The sequence below is a fragment of the Ranitomeya imitator genome, chromosome 8, assembly GCF_032444005.1.
Source record: "Ranitomeya imitator isolate aRanImi1 chromosome 8, aRanImi1.pri, whole genome shotgun sequence".
Classification (NCBI taxonomy): Eukaryota; Metazoa; Chordata; class Amphibia; order Anura; family Dendrobatidae; genus Ranitomeya; species Ranitomeya imitator.
Genome location: NC_091289.1, coordinates 141,088,705 through 141,108,971, shown reverse-complemented (window position 1 = coordinate 141,108,971; position 20,267 = coordinate 141,088,705). Strand labels below are relative to the sequence as shown.

Here is a 20,267-nt window from a genome sequence, read left to right as displayed (position 1 = left end):
CACATAGCCTAATTCTAAAGGTATGTGCACACGCTGCGGAAAACGCTGCGGATCCGCAGCAGTTTCCCATGAGTGTACAGTTCAATGTAAACCTATGGGAAACAAAAATCGCTGTACACATGCTGCGGAAAAACTGCACGGAAACGCAGCGGTTTACATTCCGCAGCATGTCACTTCTTTGTGCGGATTCCGCAGCGGTTTTACAACTGCTCCAATAGAAAATCGCAATTGTAAAACCGCAGTGAAATGCGCAGAAAAAAACGCGGTAAATCCGCCATAAATCCGCAGCGGTTTAGCACTGCGGATTTATCAAATCCGCAGCGGAAAAATCCGCAGAGGACCAGAATACGTGTGCACATTCCTAACCCTAACCCTACCCCTAACCCTACCCCTAACCCTAGCCCTAACCCTAGCCCTAACCCTAACCCTACCCCTAACCCTACCCCTACCCCTAACCCTACCCCTACCCCTAACCCTAACCCTACCCCTAACCCTACCCCTAACCCTAACCCTACCCCTAACCCTAACCCTATTCTAACATTAGTGGAAAAAAAAAAATTTCTTTATTTTTTTATTGTCCCTACCTATGGGGGTGACAAAGGGGGGGGGGTCATTTATTATTTTTTTTATTTTGATCACTGAGATAGATTATATCTCAGTGATCAAAATGCACTTTGGAACGAATCTGCCGGCCGGCAGATTCGGCGGGCGCACTGCACATGCGCCCGCCATTTTGGAAGATGGCGGCGCCCGGGAGAAGACGGACGGGACCACGGCTGGATCGGTAAGTATGATAGGGTGGGGGGGGACCACGGGGGGGGGGATCGGAGCACGGGGGGGGGGGATCGGAGCACGGGGGGGGGAATCGGAGCGCGGGAGGGGTGGAACGGAGCGCGGGGGGCGTGGAACGGAGCACGGGGGGGCTGGAATGGAGCACGGGGGGGTGGAACGGAGCACGGGGGGGGGGTGGATCGGAGTGCAGGGGGGGTGATTGGAGCACGGGGGGGTGATTGGAGCACGGGGGGAGCGGACACGAGCACGGGGGGGAGCGGAGCACAGGGCGGAGGGGAGCCGGAGCAGTGTACCGGCCAGATCGGGGGGGTGGGGGGGCGATCGGAGGGGTGGGGTGGGGGCACACTAGTATTTCCAGCCATGGCCGATGATATTTCAGCATCGGCCATGGCTGGATTGTAATATTTCACCCGTTATAATGGGTGAAATATTACAAATCGCTCTGATTGGCAGTTTCACTTTCAACAGCCAATCAGAGCGATCGTAGCCACGAGGGGGTGAAGCCACCCCCCCTGGGCTAAACTACCACTCCCCCTGTCCCTGCAGATCGGGTGAAATGGGAGTTAACCCTTTCACCCGATCTGCAGGGACGCGATCTTTCCATGACGCCGCATAGGCGTCATGGGTCGGATTGGCACCGACTTTCATGACGCCTACGTGGCGTCAAAGGTCGGGAAGGGGTTAAAGGTGGACGGGACTCACCAATTTTGTCCGGACCGTCCAACCATCTTGTGTTTAAATTAAAACGCCCAACCCTTTGTTCTCCCTGGAGATTAACCCCAGCCGGGCTGTCTGGCCGCTGCTCAACCTCTTCTCCCCTCTGAAAACAGCAGAGACACAGCGGGACACACAGAGATCATATGCGTGCTCTGGATTAACAGGTTGAGATAATCCAGAGCAGACATGCCTTTAGATCTTTTTTGCCAACTCATAACTCCAATTTTCTTCTTTCTGAGGAGATCCTGTCCGTTTTGTCGTATGTTGCAATGCCTGACGCCATTCATGTTTCAGTGGAGAATAAACTCATACATGCACACGTATGTAAATGGTGAAACCTGACCGAAACAGACTGCATACAATAACCTGTTAGACAGGTTACAAGCAAATGATGCTGCAGCACTCAATGCCAAGCAGCAGCTGCAAAAGCAAACAAGATTTAGAAGTAAAAAAATATGTATGTCATTTTACCCCTCTAGAAATCCCTGGCACGGACAGGTTATGAATGGGGTCCTGTTTTTGACACCACAACCAAAAGATGATAAAGCAAATGTACAGTCGAAGTAGATTATAACACGGGATGGAATGACTGTCCGATATTGTTGGTTAGAAAAGTTCAGGAAAAAAAAAAAATAGATGCCTTAGAGGCGAATTCAATTACATGTATAAATACGTGTGTGGTCAATACAAAGGACGGGCACATGACTTATTCCTTCCCAAAACCTCGCAATGGACAAGACATTCAATATGTATGGAGAAAAGGGGATTCTGGCATCTAAAAAGGAAAGGGGTTTTTACAGTTACAGCAGTCATATTGTGGAAAGCTCTAATGTAAGAGGTAGACCACTGGAACGGCGCCAGCACAGGAGACGAGTATAGGCTTTTATATTCTATAATGGCCAAATGTTTAGTTAAAGAAAGGTATGGCCTAGTAGTGGACATCCGCTTTATGAAGCCCAACCAGTACTTAATACATTGAACAAACGTCTACATACCCGTATTCGTCTCATGGCCGCCACAATCTCCACTCTGCTGTTAGGACGTGGAACATCCAAGCTCCCGATGTACTGGAAAATAAAGACTTCAGTTTAGTCTCCATTTACAGGATAAAGAATAGCACATGGAGAGGGAAGACGTGTACGTTGGACTGATGGACACTCACACGTTCCTGTAACCAGTGATGTGTACAGAGGACTTGGCACAAACAGTGGAAATACCAGAAATATTAGACGGTCATAAAATAAGAGAAATGACAAACAATAGCAGAGCATTGTGTGTCTGGAGACGGCTACATTAGTATGAAAAGCCATCACCAACCTGCATTATTTCAGACGAGAATGTGCGATACAATGGGCAGTGCAGGGGCGGCCGAGGCAGGTGGTGACATTAGCGATACCAATGCCAGCCGACAGGCCAAGGACCAGGTGCAACCACAAACCTGCAGCCCCATGTAACCACACCATCGTCCTCAGCCAAGCCATCATAGCCCGCTAGCCCTATCCTCAGACTGATATTTCAGGGGCACTATTCTGCCTCCTAGAATTGCTGCTTTCTTGTGTCAGGTAGTCCTGGCAGGGCTTGATACATGAGCACTGGGAACCTCCAGGATGTTCCAGGAGAGTTGGCATCAACGTGAAAACCCCACGCAAAAAGTAGGCCTTTGGGGGCATTCACAGATATGGCTTTAGTGCCCCTATTTTGGAGTTTTAAGGCTATGTGTTCAGAATTTTTTTTACTGAAATTCACGTCAAAAAGACGAATCTGGAGTGTTTTTGGTATTTTCTTATGGTGTTTTTGCGCTTTTTTTTTTTTAATCGCCATTTATGAGCAGATTACTTCTATATCTGCAGATAAATAGCGTTTCTCGAGGAGACAGGTTTAATTTAACGTAAATCTGACATCATCAAAAATGCTATGGGGTAATCTTCTGCTAAAACCCCATCCAGCTGGCTGACAAAATGCAGCTACAGAGGGAACATTACGTTTTTAAAACAGGTTCCCATTAATGGTGGAAAGAATGCACTTGGCGTTGACCACATGCACATTTGATGCCCTAGATGTGAAGTTTGCTGGTTCTCTTTACTCAATATTACAAATTTTGAGATTGCAGTTTAAACATATTGTCACGGATCCCTTCTCCGTGGCGTCACTTATTCGTCACGTGCCTGCTCTCACACATGACTTGGGGTTGTGCCTGCAAGGGTTAATCTATCTCCCCACTCTCAGTCCAGCATTCAACCTCTGTCCTATGCTGTAATGGGAGCATAAATCACACACTGACCCAGGCCACACACCCACTCATACGCGCTGCCACCACTCATCGAATATACGGGCGATGAGTCCCAGACTAATAATAATACTAATAAAAATATGTCTATCACTCATAAGGCTCCCACACCTTTAGGCTATGGATTCTTTTAGAACATTCAGGGTTCAACTTGCTAAAGTTTTATACTTTAATAACAAAAAGTTCAATGCTTACAATAAGAAAAAGGTATAAAAATATGATAATAAAAAGACATACAACTTATGCAAAACAGTATCAAAATAAACAGGAGAAACCTTACAGAAATTACCTAACTGGTAGTTGCTTTCTGCTCCCTGAGGGAAGGAAGAATGTAGATTGGATCACACCAGCTTCTCAGGCTGCCCTCACATGTGAACACAATTCTCTGTCTGCAGCCTAAATTTATAACTTTGGTCTGAGGTCAGGTTTCTAGACCGGCCTCCCAGGTTAATATCATAATTGCGGTCTGTTTGATTGCGCACGGCCACTCTACTAATGAATATATATTATTTTCCTCTGGAGACACTTGTGAGGTGGTTCCCAGGAATAGCTAACCCTCAAGCCGCTATTAGCATCTCCCCTCCAAGCACTAGGGGGTGTCAAGCCTTCCTTTCTTCTTGGCCTTAGCCAGACCTCCTGGTGGGATATGGAGACTGAATTTCTACTAGTCCCAAGGAAGTACCTATTAACACCTAGGTGCGACTTGCCTTCAGGACAGATGTTACATTATCACTAGTCACATATATAACCCTAGACATACAGTGGGGCAAAAAAGTATTTAGTCAGTCAGCAATAGTGCAAGTTCCACCACTTAAAAAGATGAGAGGCGTCTGTAATTTACATCATAGGTAGACCTCAACTATGGGAGACAAACTGAGAAAAAAAAATCCAGAAAATCACATTGTCTGTTTTTTTAACATTTTATTTGCATATTATGGTGGAAAATAAGTATTTGGTCAGAAACAAAATTTCATCTCAATACTTTGTAATATATCCTTTGTTGGCAATGACAGAGGTCAAACGTTTTCTGTAAGTCTTCACAAGGTTGCCACACACTGTTGTTGGTATGTTGGCCCATTCCTCCATGCAAATCTCCTCTACAGCAGTGATGTTTTTGGCTTTTCGCTTGGCAACACGGACTTTCAACTCCCTCCAAAGGTTTTCTATAGGGTTGAGATCTGGAGACTGGCTAGGCCACTCCAGGACCTTGAAATGCTTCATACGAAGCCACTCCTTCGTTGCCCTGGCAGTGTGCTTTGGATCATTGTCATGTTGAAAGACCCAGCCACGTTTCATCTTCAATGCCCTTGCTGATGGAAGGAGGTTTGCACTCAAAATCTCACGATACATGGCCCCATTCATTCTTTCATGTACCCGGATCAGTCGTCCTGGCCCCTTTGCAGAGAAACAGCCCCAAAGCATGATGTTTCCACCACCATGCTTTACAGTAGGTATGGTGTTTGATGGATGCAACTCAGTATTCTTTTTCCTCCAAACACGACAAGTTGTGTTTCTACCAAACAGTTCCAGTTTGGTTTCATCAGACCATAGGACATTCTCCCAAAACTCCTCTGGATCATCCAAATGCTCTCTAGCAAACTTCAGACGGGCCCGGACATGTACTGGCTTAAGCAGTGGGACACGTCTGGCACTGCAGGATCTGAGTCCATGGTGGCGTAGTGTGTTACTTATGGTAGGCCTTGTTACATTGGTCCCAGCTCTCTGCAGTTCATTCACTAGGTCCCCCCGCGTGGTTCTGGGATTTTTGCTCACCGTTCTTGTGATCATTCTGACCCCACGGGGTGGGATTTTGCGTGGAGCCCCAGATCGAGGGAGATTATCAGTGGTCTTGTATGTCTTCCATTTTCTAATTATTGCTCCCACTGTTGATTTCTTCACTCCAAGCTGGTTGGCTATTGCAGATTCAGTCTTCCCAGCCTGGTGCAGGGCTACAATTTTGTTTCTGGTGTCCTTTGACAGCTCTTTGGTCTTCACCATAGTGGAGTTTGGAGTCAGACTGTTTGAGGGTGTGCACAGGTGTCTTTTTATACTGATAACAAGTTTAAACAGGTGCCATTACTACAGGTAATGAGTGGAGTAAAGAGGAGATTCTTAAAGAAGAAGTTACAGGTCTGTGAGAGCCAGAAATCTTGATTGTTTGTTTCTGACCAAATACTTATTTTCCACCATAATATGCAAAAAAAATGATAAAAAAACAGACAATGTGATTTTCTGGATTTGTTTTTCTCAGTTTGTCTCCCATAGTTGAGGTCTACCTATGATGTAAATTACAGACGCCTCTCATCTTTTTAAGTGGTGGAACTTGCACTATTGCTGACTGACTAAATACTTTTTTGCCCCACTGTATGTCCCCACACACATATAGATTATATGTCACAGACACATCCGACATTCATTGTCAGAGTATGGATACAAAACAGACTGTCGTTTTCGTTACATGCCTATATGGTCCTTACATCACTGATTGACTTGAGGCCAAAAACGCTGGCTAGGGGAAGTCAATTTAAATAGTCCTCTTTGAAGGGGTCCAAAAGTATGTATGGACTGATTGAGAGATCAGGTTAAAAATAACAAAAAAAAGCCAAACAATTAAATGGAGGTCACACGAAACAGGAGAAGGTTATAAAGCCATGTGTGTGAACACCAAAACCCCACCTTGATCACAAGCTCCGTAATTGTTCTAAATATATTTTATCCAGATGAAGAAACCCATCATTCATTTATGAACCAGACCATGAAGGATTTAGAAATAAGTCTCCTGCTGCCACTATAAGATGAGAGAAAGACTCGTTCACAGCAAGTAACATCCTAATAAAAAAATACCGCAGCCCCGGGCCCTGCTGTTTGCTAAACAAGGGATACAGACAGCACTAGCCAAAACCAGATATTGCCTATCGGGAAGCCAATATTATTACTGCAACCAAAAAAGTCTTCCCTGAAAGAATGAAGAATGCTCGAGAAGGCGTCACAAACAACTTCAACCATTTCAGTTACCCGTAACTCACCAAAACACGCAAATAATTACATTAAATTGATCAAGTTTAGGCAGCCACTACTTAACCATCTATTCAGATAAGAGAGGGATTGCCCGAGTTTGAGCATGGATTGCAGCTTCTAAAGATTTCTCTTGCAGTGGAGGATGAGGACCATCCATGAAATGGAATGTCTAATTATGACCATGGGAGACTGAGAGCAACGGCTGCCAAGTTCTCCTGCCAATAAGAGGTCGTATTCAGGGTCGGACTGGCCCACCGGGGAACCGAAGTATTCTTAGGTGGGCCCAGGCACTTACACACTAAAGGTACCTTCACACATAACGATTTCACGCTTTTTGTGACGTAGCAATGATCCCGCTAACGATCTCGTTATGTGTGACAGCGACCAACGATCAGGCCCCTGCTGGGAGATCGTTGGTCACTGGGGAATAATCAGGACCTTTTTTTGGTCGCTGATCACCTGCTGTCATCGCTGGATCGGCGTGTGTGACGCGGATCCAGCGATGTGTTCACTTGTAACCAGGGCAAATATCGGGTTACTAAGTGCAGGGCCGCGCTTAGTAACCCTATATTTACCCTGCTTACCATTGTAAGAGTAAAAAAAAAAAAAAAAAAAAAAAAAAACACTACATACTCACATTCCGATGTCTGTCACGTCCCCCGCCGTCAGCTTCCCGCACTAACTGTCAGCGCCGGCCGTAAAGCAGAGCACAGCGGTGATGTCACCACTGTGCTCTGCTTTACGGACGGCGCTGACGCAGTCAGTGCGGGAAGCTGATGGCGGGGGACGTGACAGACATCAGAATGTGAGTATGTAGTGTTTTGTTTTTTTTTTTACTTTTACAATGGTAACCAGGGTAAATATCGGGTTACTAAGCGCGGCCCTGCACTTAGTAACCCGATGTTTACCCTGGTTACCAGGGGACTTCGGCATCTTTGAAGACAGTTCTCCTGATCGTGGGTCGCTGGAGAGAGCTGTCTGTGTGACAGCTCCCCAGCGACCACACAACGACTTACCAACGATCACGGCCAGGTCGTATCGCTGGTCGTGATCGTTGGTAAGTCGTTTAGTGTCGCTGGTCGTGATCGTTGGTAAGTCGTTTAGTGTAACGGTACCTTTACACCTGCTGACATACAGGGGCCGTCAGCTGCCTAGGGCCCCCGTTGCTCCAGGGGCCCCCAGCCAGTGGTGTGTTGCTAATAACGGCACACCCAGCTGCTAGGGCCCCTGAGTCAGGGGGGCCCGCCCGATGCCTGCGGACCAGCAGCTGGAGACAGGAGCTTGTCCCCGCTGCGGAAGAGAAATGAATATTCATGCTTCCCCACAGGCGTGGACAGAGGAGTGAATATAGTGGAACTAGATATAAGGATATAATGGATTATAAGGATATAATGGAACTAGAGCGAGTACAAAGGAGGGCAACAAAATTAATAAAGGGGATGGGAGAACTACAATACCCAGATAGATTAGCGAAATTAGGATTATTTAGTCTAGAAAAAAGACGACTGAGGGGCGATCTAATAACCATGTATAAGTATATAAGGGGACAATACAAATATCTCGCTGAGGATCTGTTTATACCAAGGAAGGTGACGGGCACAAGGGGGCATTCTTTGCGTCTGGAGGAGAGAAGGTTTTTCCACCAACATAGAAGAGGATTCTTTACTGTTAGGGCAGTGAGAATCTGGAATTGCTTGCCTGAGGAGGTGGTGATGGCGAACTCAGTCGAGGGGTTCAAGAGAGGCCTGGATGTCTTCCTGGAGCAGAACAATATTGTATCATACAATTAGGTTCTGTAGAAGGACGTAGATCTGGGGATTTATTATGATGGAATATAGGCTGAACTGGATGGACAAATGTCTTTTTTCGGCCTTAATAAAACTATGTTACTATGTTACTATGTTACTATGTATGTTACTATGTAATATTCAGTTTACTTTAATAGTGGGCAGTGCTAGCCGCAGGCTGAGGCCAAGACTGTCTGCAGGGTAGACGCTAGAATGTATGGGCTGCTTCCAGGTATTATGTCATTTCCAGGAGACAGCTAGAATGTATGGGCTGCTTCCAGGTATGATGTCATTTCCAGGAGACAGAATGTATGGGCTGCTTCCAGATATGATGTCATTTCCAGGAGACAGCTAGAATGTATGGGCTGCTTCCAGGTATGATGTCATTTCCAGAAGACAGCTAGAATGTATGCGCTGCTTCCAGGTATGATGTCATTTCCAGGAGACAGAATGTATGGGCTGCTTCCAGATATGATGTCATTTCCAGGAGACAGCTAGAATGTATGGGCTGCTTCCAGGTATGATGTCATTTCCAGAAGACAGCTAGAATGTATGGGCTGCTTCCAGATATGATGTCATTTCCAGAAGACAGCTAGAATGTATGGGCTGCTTCCAGGTATGATGTCATTTCCAGGAGACAGAATGTATGGGCTGCTTCCAGATATGATGTCATTTCCAGGAGACAGCTAGAATGTATGGGCTGCTTCCAGGTATGATGTCATTTCCAGAAGACAGCTAGAATGTATGGGCTGCTTCCAGATATGATGTCATTTCCAGAAGACAGCTAGAATGTATGGGCTGCTTCCAGATATGATGTCATTTCCAGGAGACAGCTAGAATGTATGGGCTGCTTCCAGGTATGATGTAATTTCCGGGATAAAGCTAGAATGTATGAGCTGCTTCCAGATATGATGTCATTTCCGGGAGACAGCTAGAATGTATGGGCTGCTTCCAGATATGATGTCATTTCCAGGAGACAGCTAGAATGTATGGGCCGCTTCCAGATATGATGTCATTTCCGGGAGACAGCTAGAATGTATGGGCCGCTTCCAGATATGATGTCATTTCCGGGAGACAGCTAGAATGTATGGGCCGCTTCCAGATATGATGTCATTTCCGGGAGACAGCTAGAATGTATGGGCCGCTTCCAGATATGATGTCATTTCCGGGAGAAAGCTAGAATGTATGGGCCGCTTCCAGATATGATGTCATTTCCGGGAGACAGCTAGAATGTATGGGCCGCTTCCAGATATGATGTCATTTCCGGGAGACAGCTAGAATGTATGGGCCGCTTCCAGATATGATGTCATTTCCGGGAGAAAGCTAGAATGTATGGGCCGCTTCCAGATATGATGTCATTTCCGGGAGACAGCTAGAATGTATGGGCTGCTTCCAGATATGATGTCATTTCCGGGAGACAGCTAGAATGTATGGGCTGCTTCCAGGTATGATGTCATTTCCAGGAGACAGAATGTATGGGCTGCTTCCAGATATGATGTCATTTCCGGGAGACAGCTAGAATGTATGGGCTGCTTCCAGGTATGATGTCATTTCCAGGAGACAGAATGTATGGGCTGCTTCCAGATATGATGTCATTTCCAGGAGACAGCTAGAATGTATGGGCTGCTTCCAGGTATGATGTAATTTCCGGGATAAAGCTAGAATGTATGAGCTGCTTCCAGGTATGATGTCATTTCCAGGAGACAGCTAGAATGTATGGGCTGCTTCCAGATATGATGTCATTTCCAGGAGACAGCTAGAATGTATGGGCCGCTTACAGGTATGATGTCATTTCCGGGAGACAGCTAGAATGTATGGGCCGCTTCCAGATATGATGTCATTTCCGGGAGAAAGCTAGAATGTATGGGCCGCTTCCAGATATGATGTCATTTCCGGGAGACAGCTAGAATGTATGGGCCGCTTCCAGATATGATGTCATTTCCGGGAGAAAGCTAGAATGTATGGGCCGCTTCCAGATATGATGTCATTTCCGGGAGACAGCTAGAATGTATGGGCTGCTTCCAGATATGATGTCATTTCCAGGAGACAGAATGTATGGGCTGCTTCCAGATATGATGTCATTTCCAGGAGACAGCTAGAATGTATGGGCTGCTTCCAGGTATGATGTCATTTCCAGGAGACAGAATGTATGGGCTGCTTCCAGATATGATGTCATTTCCAGGAGACAGCTAGAATGTATGGGCTGCTTCCAGGTATGATGTAATTTCCGGGATAAAGCTAGAATGTATGAGCTGCTTCCAGGTATGATGTCATTTCCAGGAGACAGCTAGAATGTATGGGCTGCTTCCAGATATGATGTCATTTCCAGGAGACAGCTAGAATGTATGGGCTGCTTCCAGATATGATGTCATTTCCGGGAGAAAGCTAGAATGTATGGGCCGCTTCCAGATATGATGTCATTTCCGGGAGACAGTTAGAATGTATGGGCCGCTTCCAGGTATGATGTCATTTCCGGGAGACAGCTAGAATGTATGGGCCGCTTCCACGTATGATGTCATTTCCGGGAGACAGCTAGAATGAATGGGCCGCTTCCAGGTATGATGTCATTTCCGGGAGACAGTTAGAATGTATGGGCCGCTTCCAGGTATGATGTCATTTCCAGGAGACAGTTAGAATGTATGGGCTGCTTCCAGGTATGATGTCATTTCCAGGAGACAGTTAGAATGTATGGGCTGCTTCCAGGTATGATGTCATTTCCAGGAGACAGTTAGAATGTATGGGCTGCTTCCAGGTATGATGTCATTTCCGGGAGACAGCTAGAATGTATGGGCCGCTTCCACGTATGATGTCATTTCCGGGAGACAGCTAGAATGTATGGGCTGCTTCCAGGAATGATGTCATTTCCGGGAGACAGTTAGAATGTATGGGCTGCTTCCAGGAATGATGTCATTTCCAGGAGACAGCTAGAATGTATGGGCTGCTTCCAGATATGATGTCATTTCCAGGAGACAGCTAGAATGTATGGGCTGCTTCCAGGTATGATGTCATTTCCGGGAGACAGCTAGAATGTATGGGCTGCTTCCAGATATGATGTAATTTCCGGGAGACAGCTAGAATGTATGGGCTGCTTCCAGATATGATGTCATTTCCAGGAGACAGCTAGAATGTATGGGCCGCTTCCAGGTATGATGTCATTTCCGGGAGACAGCTAGAATGTATGGGCTGCTTCCAGATATGATGTCATTTCCGGGAGACAGCTAGAATGTATGGGCTGCTTCCAGGTATGATGTCATTTCCGGGAGACAGCTAGAATGTATGGGCCGCTTCCAGATATGATGTCATTTCCGGGAGACAGCTAGAATGTATGGGCTGCTTCCAGGTATGATGTCATTTCCGGGAGACAGCTAGAATGTATGGGCCGCTTCCAGATATGATGTCATTTCCGGGAGACAGCTAGAATGTATGGGCTGCTTCCAGATATGATGTCATTTCCGGGAGACAGCTAGAATGTATGGGCCGCTTCCAGGTATGATGTCATTTCCAGGAGACAGCTAGAATGTATGCGCTGCTTCCAGGTATGATGTCATTTCCGGGAGACAGCTAGAATGTATGGGCTGCTTCCAGGTATGATGTCATTTCCGGGAGACAGCTAGAATGTATGGGCTGCTTCCAGGTATGATGTCATTTCCGGGAGACAGCTAGAATGTATGGGCCGCTTCCAGGTATGATGTCATTTCCGGGAGACAGCTAGAATGTATGGGCTGTAGTCAGGACCTGGAAGGAGCCCATACATTCTAGCTACAACTGAGAAAGCAGGCGGCGACGAAGATTTTGTCGGGAATGTGCTGCGGCTGCGGGAAACGTGCGGAGAGGTGAGTGGTCATTGTTTTTATTTTACTTTGTGGGATCTCTTCTTTGTCTTGTATACAATTATATATGTAATAAAGTAGAATCATCTTGGTGCAACTTTAAAGAAACACTATTACTTTGGGAACTGCATAAATAACAATTCCTTAATTCGAAGTTATTATTGGAAATCTCCTTTAACCTTGGGATGTTTCAGGTAATAACATTCAGGACAAGAGCCTGGAAATGACGATTCCCAGAGCTTGTCCTCCCGAGCACACCGACACCCCGAGGAGCTACGTGCTGACAAGCTAGCTGGCTGTTCTGAAACATTGCACATTATTACCATCAATCATAATGCTGGGAAATATAAAATATTAATCCCAGTGCTGGGGACTCGGCACTGATCTGGCATTTTACGTCTGTGTTTAGACCCAAAAACGTCACCCTACTTCAGAGAGATGCCAGGAGACGCTGCATAATAGATGTTATTTACCAGATTAATGAATATTACCCTACACATAAAAGCTCGCTGCATTTCCACCAGACAGGGAGAAGTATGCGAAAAAAATGTTCTAGTTCTTTCACTGTCATCGGCAACCACTCTGCACGTTCCAGTGGGATCAAGGTCCGTTCTAAGACGTGAAGATACGAGACTGGTTATAGGACTTATACTATGAAGTATGACACAAAGGATCCCCATTCTTTATCTCACCAGAAGGAATGCTGATTACCACTGCTGGAGTAACAGGCCATTGTGATCCTCAAAAGCTCATGTGTAAAGAACTATGTACAAGTTATAAGGCGAAAACCCGGAGAATAGAAGAAAAGCAAGCGGCGGCACAGTGACCCACGTTAGCAGGATCTCAGCCAATGCCAGTGACTCATGGCCTGAACCCTACAAAACAACACAGCACAAACACCTTTGCTATTATAAAGGGAAAGATGGTTTTCTCTTATGAGATTTATGCTCAAAAATAGTCTGGAAACAAAATATGCGCTTATATGAAAACCTTGCACGATACCGAGACCTGCCAGATAATTGGTAGAATGTGACTGTGGACAGAAGCTGAAAGGGGAGAAGAACCAGTATCCTCCCTTTCCTTTAGGGCAGGCGGAGAAGCATGTAGGATTCTTTCATCCGAGAGAATCAGCCAGAATTATGCTAATCAGAGGGTGATCAGACTGTGATCATACAGCAATTAGATTATCGGATGAGAAGATGGAATTTTTTTTTCCATTTTCTCCATTCTGTCAGCATCTGGAAATTGAACTGCACTCAGATGTCATCTGAGTGCAGTCCAATGTTTTACACGGATTAATTGACTTGCATGGTCAAGTGCGATCTGAATATTAGCTCAAACTCGGGCATGCAATGGACGGATTCTGTCCAAGCAAAAAAATAAATAAAAAAAAAAAAAATAAAAAAAAAAAATCAGACGTGATCAGGCCCCATAGACTAACATTGGTCTAGTGCAAAACGAAGCTTTGTCAATTCGCACTTGGACCAAGAGTACACTTGTCTGTATCTCCTCTTATACAGACATGTGCTATGCCAACAAAAGTACTAGGACACCTACAAGAGCTTTTATAATGTCCCGTCCTACACCCATAAACATTAACATGGGGTTGGTCGCACTCTACAGGGAAGGTGAACTACAACAGGGGAGGAATTTTGCGAATTTAGCCAAAATAGCACTTCATGCTGGAAAAGAATTAAGGGTATGTGCACATGTTGCGGATTCTCTGCAGATCCGCAGCGTTTTTTGCAGTGCAGAAATGCTGCAGATCCGCAATTGATTTACAGTATAATGTAAATCAATGAGAAAAAAAAAATGTTGTGCACACTTAGCGGAAAATCTGCGCTTTTACGCTGCGGTGTAAAAGAAGTAGCATGTCACTTTTTTGTGAATCTGCAGCGTTTTTGTACCCATTCCATTATAGAAAACCGCAGGGGTAAAAAGCGCAGCAAATCCGCAAGAAAACCGCAGCAAAAACGCACAAAAAACGCGACAAATCCGCACCAGAAATTCCTAAGCCTAATCCGCAACGTGTGCACATAGCCTAAAGGTTTTCCCCAAAATGTTCCTACAAAATTGGAAGATGCAATTTCCAAAAATGTCTTGGTATGCGGAAGAATTAGAAGAGAACTCGGGCAAGTCTTGTTTTTTGTTGTTTTTTTTTTTATTGTTAACAATCAGTAAACTGAGTGTAGAAAGTGTATATTTCAATTGTTACCGATTGTTAACAAAGGACAATATAAAAAAAAGTCCTCTAGGGTATGTGCACACGTCAGGAACGCATGCAGAATTAAATATGAGGTTTTCCGCAGGAATTCTGCTTGCGTTTTTTTCACGTTTTTTGCGCGTATTTTGTGCGGGGTTTTTTTGCGGATTTTTGCGTTTTTTTCCGGACACTCCAATATAATGGGAAATCCGAAAAAAATCCGCAAAAATAATGAACATGATGCTTCTTTTTCCGGAATGCGCTTTTATTTTTTCGGAAAAAAACGCATCATGTGCACAAAAAATGCGGAATGCATTCTAAATGATAGGATGCATAATGTATGCGTTTTATAGCGTGAAAATTCCTGAACGTGTGCACATACACCTACAATTTCCCTTCACCGGAACGAACATACCGGTAAGTAGCCCGACCCATGAAGACAAGCACATAGGATAACCCCTGCTCCACTAAACCTGAACTCTACAGCCGGCACAATGCAGGCAATAACCAAACACTGACTGCCAAATAGAGGCGCAGGATCCGTCACTCCACAGGACGTGTTTCCACTCCTCCAGAATCCAGTGGCAGCGTGCTTTACACCACTCCATCTGACACTTGGCATTGTGCTTGGTGATATAAGACTTCTATGCAGCTGTTGAGCCATGGAAACCCAGGACACGAAGCCCCCCGCGGTGGCATAATTTGTGTGCTGATGTTAAAGGAAATCTGCAGCAGGTTTTTCCTATTTAACCCCTTCATGACCCAGCCTATTATGACCGGGCCATTTTTTGCAATTCTGACCAGTGTCCCTTTATGAGGTAATAACTCAGGAACGCTTCTGATCCTAGCGATTCTGATTCTGTTCTTTCGTGACATATTGGGCTTCATGTTAGTAGTAAATTTAGGTCGATAATTTTTGCGTTTATTTGTGGGGGGGGGGGGGGGAGCGGAAATTTTGCGAAAATTTTGAAAATTTCAAATTTTTAACTTTTACTCTGTTAAACCAGAGAGTTATGTGACACAATATAGTTAATAAATTATGGTACATTTCCTACATGTCTACTTTACATCAACACAATTTTGGAAACAAATTTTTTTTTTGCTAGGAGGTTATAAGGGTTAAAATTTGACCAGCGATTTCTCATTTTTACAAAACCATTTTTTTTAGGGACCACCTCACATTTGAAGTCAGTTTGAGGGGTCTGTATGGCTGAAAATGCCCAAAAGTGACACCATTCTAAAAACAGCACCCCTCAAGGTACGCAAAACCACATTCAAGAAGTTTATTAACCCTTCAGGTGCTTCACAGCAGCGGAAGCAACATGGAAGGAAAAAATGAACATTTCACTTTTTAGTGAAAAAATGATCTTTTAGCAACTATTTTTTTTATTTTCCCAATGGTAAAAGGAGAAACTGAACCACGAAAGTTGTTGTCCAATTTGTCCTGAGTACGCCGAAGCCCCATATGTGGGGGTAAACCACTGTTTGGGCGCACGACAGGGCTCGGAAGGGAAGGAGCGCCATTTGACTTTTTGAATGAAAAATTGGCTCCAATCTTTAGCGGACACCATGTCGCGTTTGGAGAGCCCCTGTGTGCCTAAACATTGGAGCTCCCCCACAAGTGACCCCATTTTGGAAACTAGACCTCCCAAGGAACTAATCAAGATTTGTGGTGAGCACTATTTACCCTCAAGTGCTTCACCGAAGTTTATAACGCAGAGCCGTGAAAATAAAAAATCTTTTTCTTTTCCTCAAAATTGATTTTTTTAGTCCGCAATTGTTTATTTTCACAAGGGTAATAGGAGAAATTGGACCCAAAAAGTTGTTGTCCAGATTGTCCTGAGTACGCAGATACCCCATATGTGGGGGTAAACCACTATTTGGGCACATGGCAGAGCTCAGAAGGGAAGTAGTGATGTTTTGAAATGCAGACTTTGATGGAATGGTCTGCGGGCGTCACGTTGCGTTTGCAGAGCCCTTGATGTGCCTAAACAGTAGAAACCCCCCACAAGTGACCCCATTTTGGAAAATAGACCCCCCAAGGAACTTATCTAGATGTGTGGTGAGCACTTTGAACTGCCAAGTGCTTCACAGTAATAATTAATAATTAGCCCCCAATTTATTATTTTCCCAAGGGTAACAGGAGAAATTAGATCCCCAACGTTTTTCTGCAATTTTTCCCCAAGTATGCTTATGCCCCATATGTGGGGGTAAACCACTGTTTGGGCGCACGTCGGGGCTCGGAAGGGAGGGAGCACCATTTGACTTTTTGAACGCAAGATTGGCTGGAATCAGTGGTGGCACCATGTCGCGTTTGGGACCCCCTGATGTGCCTAAACAGTGGAAACCCCTCAATTCTAACTACAACACTAACCCCAACACACACCTAACCCTAATCCCAACCTGCCCCTGGGTGAGTATAATATAACCTCTTTTTCTCCTCTTTCAGGATACATCGGGGGCTTATCTACAGCATTACAGAGTGCTGTAGATAAGCCCCTGATGCCGGTGGGCTTACCTCACCATCGATTTTGGGGGTGACAGGTTCCCTTTAACGGGCTGCTGTTAACGCAAGTGCTGGTATGGCAGCACGCGCATGTGCGCTAGCGGTGATGGACCTGGAAACGCTGCAGTCCGCGTTTCAGAGTCCGTCACTCAATGACAGCACATGGCTAGCGTAGTGTGTGTGTGTGTGTGTGTGTGTGTGTGTGTGTGTGTGTGTGTGTGTGTGTGTGTGTGTGTGTGTGTGTGTGTGTGTGTGTGTGTGTGTGTGTGTGTGTTTTTGAGCCCTTAATGGGGTATTCCAATGAAAACAGCTCATCACCTCTACACAGGATGGGTGATAATAACTAGTGATGAGGGAACGTGCTGGGATAAGGCGATATCCAACCATACTCGTGTACTGAGTGTCTTCAGCGTGCTCGAAAACTATGTTCGAGTCCCTGCGGCTGCACGTCTCTTGCTGTTCAACAGCTGCAACACATGCAGGAATTCCCTATCTAACTGACAATCCCCTGCATGCGTGGCGACTGTAGAACAGCCATGAGACGGGCAGCCGCAGGGACTCGAACATATTTTTTCTAGTGCACTGAAGACACTCAGTTAGGACATGAGCATGCTCAGATAATACCTTATCCGAGCACGATCCCTCATCACTAGTGATAACAGATTGATCGGTGGGGGTCTGACCATTGGGACTTTCTTCATTCATTCTTCTCTCATCTTGTCAGTAGTGGATGTGTGACCGCAGCTCCACTCATTCTCTATACGGCTGCCGAGCGCTTGGCTTTTTTTCTGGCAGCCCCATATAGAATGAACGTAGCAGCGGTCAGCCATCCAACCTGTCACTAGCATTTTGTAACAAGGATAGAAGTTCCCCCATCTGCTGATGGCGCAGGTCCCCGCGGTCAGACATCCACCGCTCAACAGGTCATCATCACCCATCTTATAGATAGGCGACGACTTAGTTTGACCGGACGAGCTCTTTGTCATCTCTATTTACCTTTTACTTTTTTTAAATAAAATTTCATATATAAGATAAAGCACCAAGCACCCAAAGACTGGACCGGTCACATTTAGCTGCTTCACAGCGTTCTCAGCCTGAAGTGGTTAAAAAAAGTGACAAAAGACGCAACGTAAAGTGTAAAGTGTGCAGAGCAATGTGGTTCTGCTTATTATTCTTGGTGCGGTTTATGAGGAACCGGCCTGAAGGAGGGCGATCACACTACAGGGTCGTCCACACCAGCGGGTTTCCTCTATTTGGGAAGTGGATACAGAAATGTCATCAGAATGAACGGCAGAAGATAATATATATATTATACACCTGAGCCGTAATATCATATTACGTGATGAGGATGTAGACACTGGACATAGAGTAGAGATCATTAATATTTCAGACATATTTCCATAGACTTGTGTGAATAACATAGGGGGTCTCCACACTGTAGAGTGAAAGCCTCTCACTACAGGCGGAGACCCCCTATAGTTTTTTTTGGGGGGGTCTGATGATGCCACCTGTGGATTGCTGGGATTGGGGACGTCACACTTAGGTAAATCATCCAAACCAAAATACCGCCATCACTACAATGCTGTGCTCACACATAGTGCACTTTAAATATAGTGACAACATGACGCCATTCATCACAGTGTGGAGGAAAGAAGACAACGCTCACATGCCCAACACCTGTCAGAGCGGTGTCCCCCACACACAGTGGTGCCCACCAGCCAGAGAGCATAGCCCCCAGCACGCAGCTGTGCCCACCAGCCAGAGAGCATAGCCCCCAGCACACAGCTGTGCCCACCAGCCAGAGAGCATAGCCCCCAGCACGCAGCTGTGCCCACCAGCCAGAGAGCATAGCCCCCAGCACACAGCTGTGCCCACCAGCCAGAGAGCATAGCCCCCAGCACACAGCTGTGCCCACCAGCCAGAGAGCATAGCCCCCAGCACGCAGCTGTGCCCACCAGCCAGAGAGCATAGCCCCCAGCACACAGCTGTGCCCACCAGCCAGAGAGCATAGCCCCCAGCACGCAGCTATGCCCACCAGCCAGAGAGCATAGCCCCCAGCACGCAGCTGTGCCCACCAGCCAGAGAGCATAGCCCCCAGCACACAGCTGTGCCCACCAGCCAGAGAGCATAGCCCCCAGCACGCAGCTGTGCCCACCAGCCAGAGAGCATAGCCCCCAGCACACAGCTGTGCCCACCAGCCAGAGAGCATAGCCCCCAGCACGCAGCTATGCCCACCAGCCAGAGAGCATAGCCCCCAGCACGCAGCTGTGCCCACCAGCCAGAGAGCATAGCCCCCAGCACACAGCTGTGCCCACCAGCCAGAGAGCATAGCCCCCAGCACGCAGCTATGCCCACCAGCCAGAGAGCATAGCCCCCAACACACAGCTATGCCCACCAGCCAGAGAGCATAGCCCCCAACACACAGCTATGCCCACCAGAGGAGGGGGGCTGAGCCCCCACAAGCATCTATCTACACCAGCAGAGGATCGGTGCCCCCCAACACACGTAGCTTTGCCCACCAGCCGGGAATCGGTGCCCCCCAGCACACATATAACGGTAGCAGCTCTCACCTTGGCCTCGAAGCAGATGCCATGCTGGAATGCCTCCTCGTTGTGCAGCGGGATCCGCAGGTCGTGCCCGTCATCCACCAGATTGTACCTGCTTTTAGTTGGCATTTTGTGGAGCCCGAGATTTCCTGGCAGGATCCCATGCAGGGCACAGGCAGTGTACCAGCGATCCCGGGGCTGGAGACGGGGAAGATCCCGGGGAAGAGGAAGCGCGATCCTATTGCTGGGAGGACGCTCTCCCACCGGTGCTGGGTGGACGGCTGTGCAGGCACGTCCCACTGTGGGCTGGGAGTGAGGAGATTTCATGGAAACGCTGCCTACTCCACGCCCTCACTCTACCAGTAGGGGGCGCGCTGAGCCTGTTATCTCCTAACACTCCCCACTAGAGGGGGCGCCGAGCCGTGCCCAACCTCACACTGAACGAGCAGTGACCAGCGGCGTGCAAATGGTTAATGATTGCTGGAGCCGACCGCATTACCTGGGTGCGAACTTTCCATGCAGACATATATACACTCAAAAAATAAAGGAAACACTTAAACAACGGAATATAACTCCAAGCA

At 46.5% G+C, this 20,267-nt stretch overlaps 1 protein-coding gene across 4 annotated transcripts in view; it reads right to left on the bottom strand.

Moving 5' to 3' along the window:
- Positions 1–19,939, bottom strand: part of LOC138648006 (carboxyl-terminal PDZ ligand of neuronal nitric oxide synthase protein-like) — a 106,147-nt gene extending 86,208 nt beyond the window's left edge. For all 4 annotated transcript variants that reach the window (XM_069737453.1, XM_069737454.1, XM_069737455.1 and 1 more), the window contains exons 1-2: positions 19,711–19,939; positions 2,505–2,576 (exon numbers count right to left, since the gene is read on the bottom strand). In XM_069737453.1, the coding sequence (XP_069593554.1) occupies positions 2,505–2,576; positions 19,711–19,815 (177 nt within the window). In that variant the 5' untranslated portion in view covers positions 19,816–19,939. The remainder of the gene's footprint in view (positions 1–2,504; positions 2,577–19,710) is intronic.
- Positions 19,940–20,267: the final 328 nt, after the last annotated feature.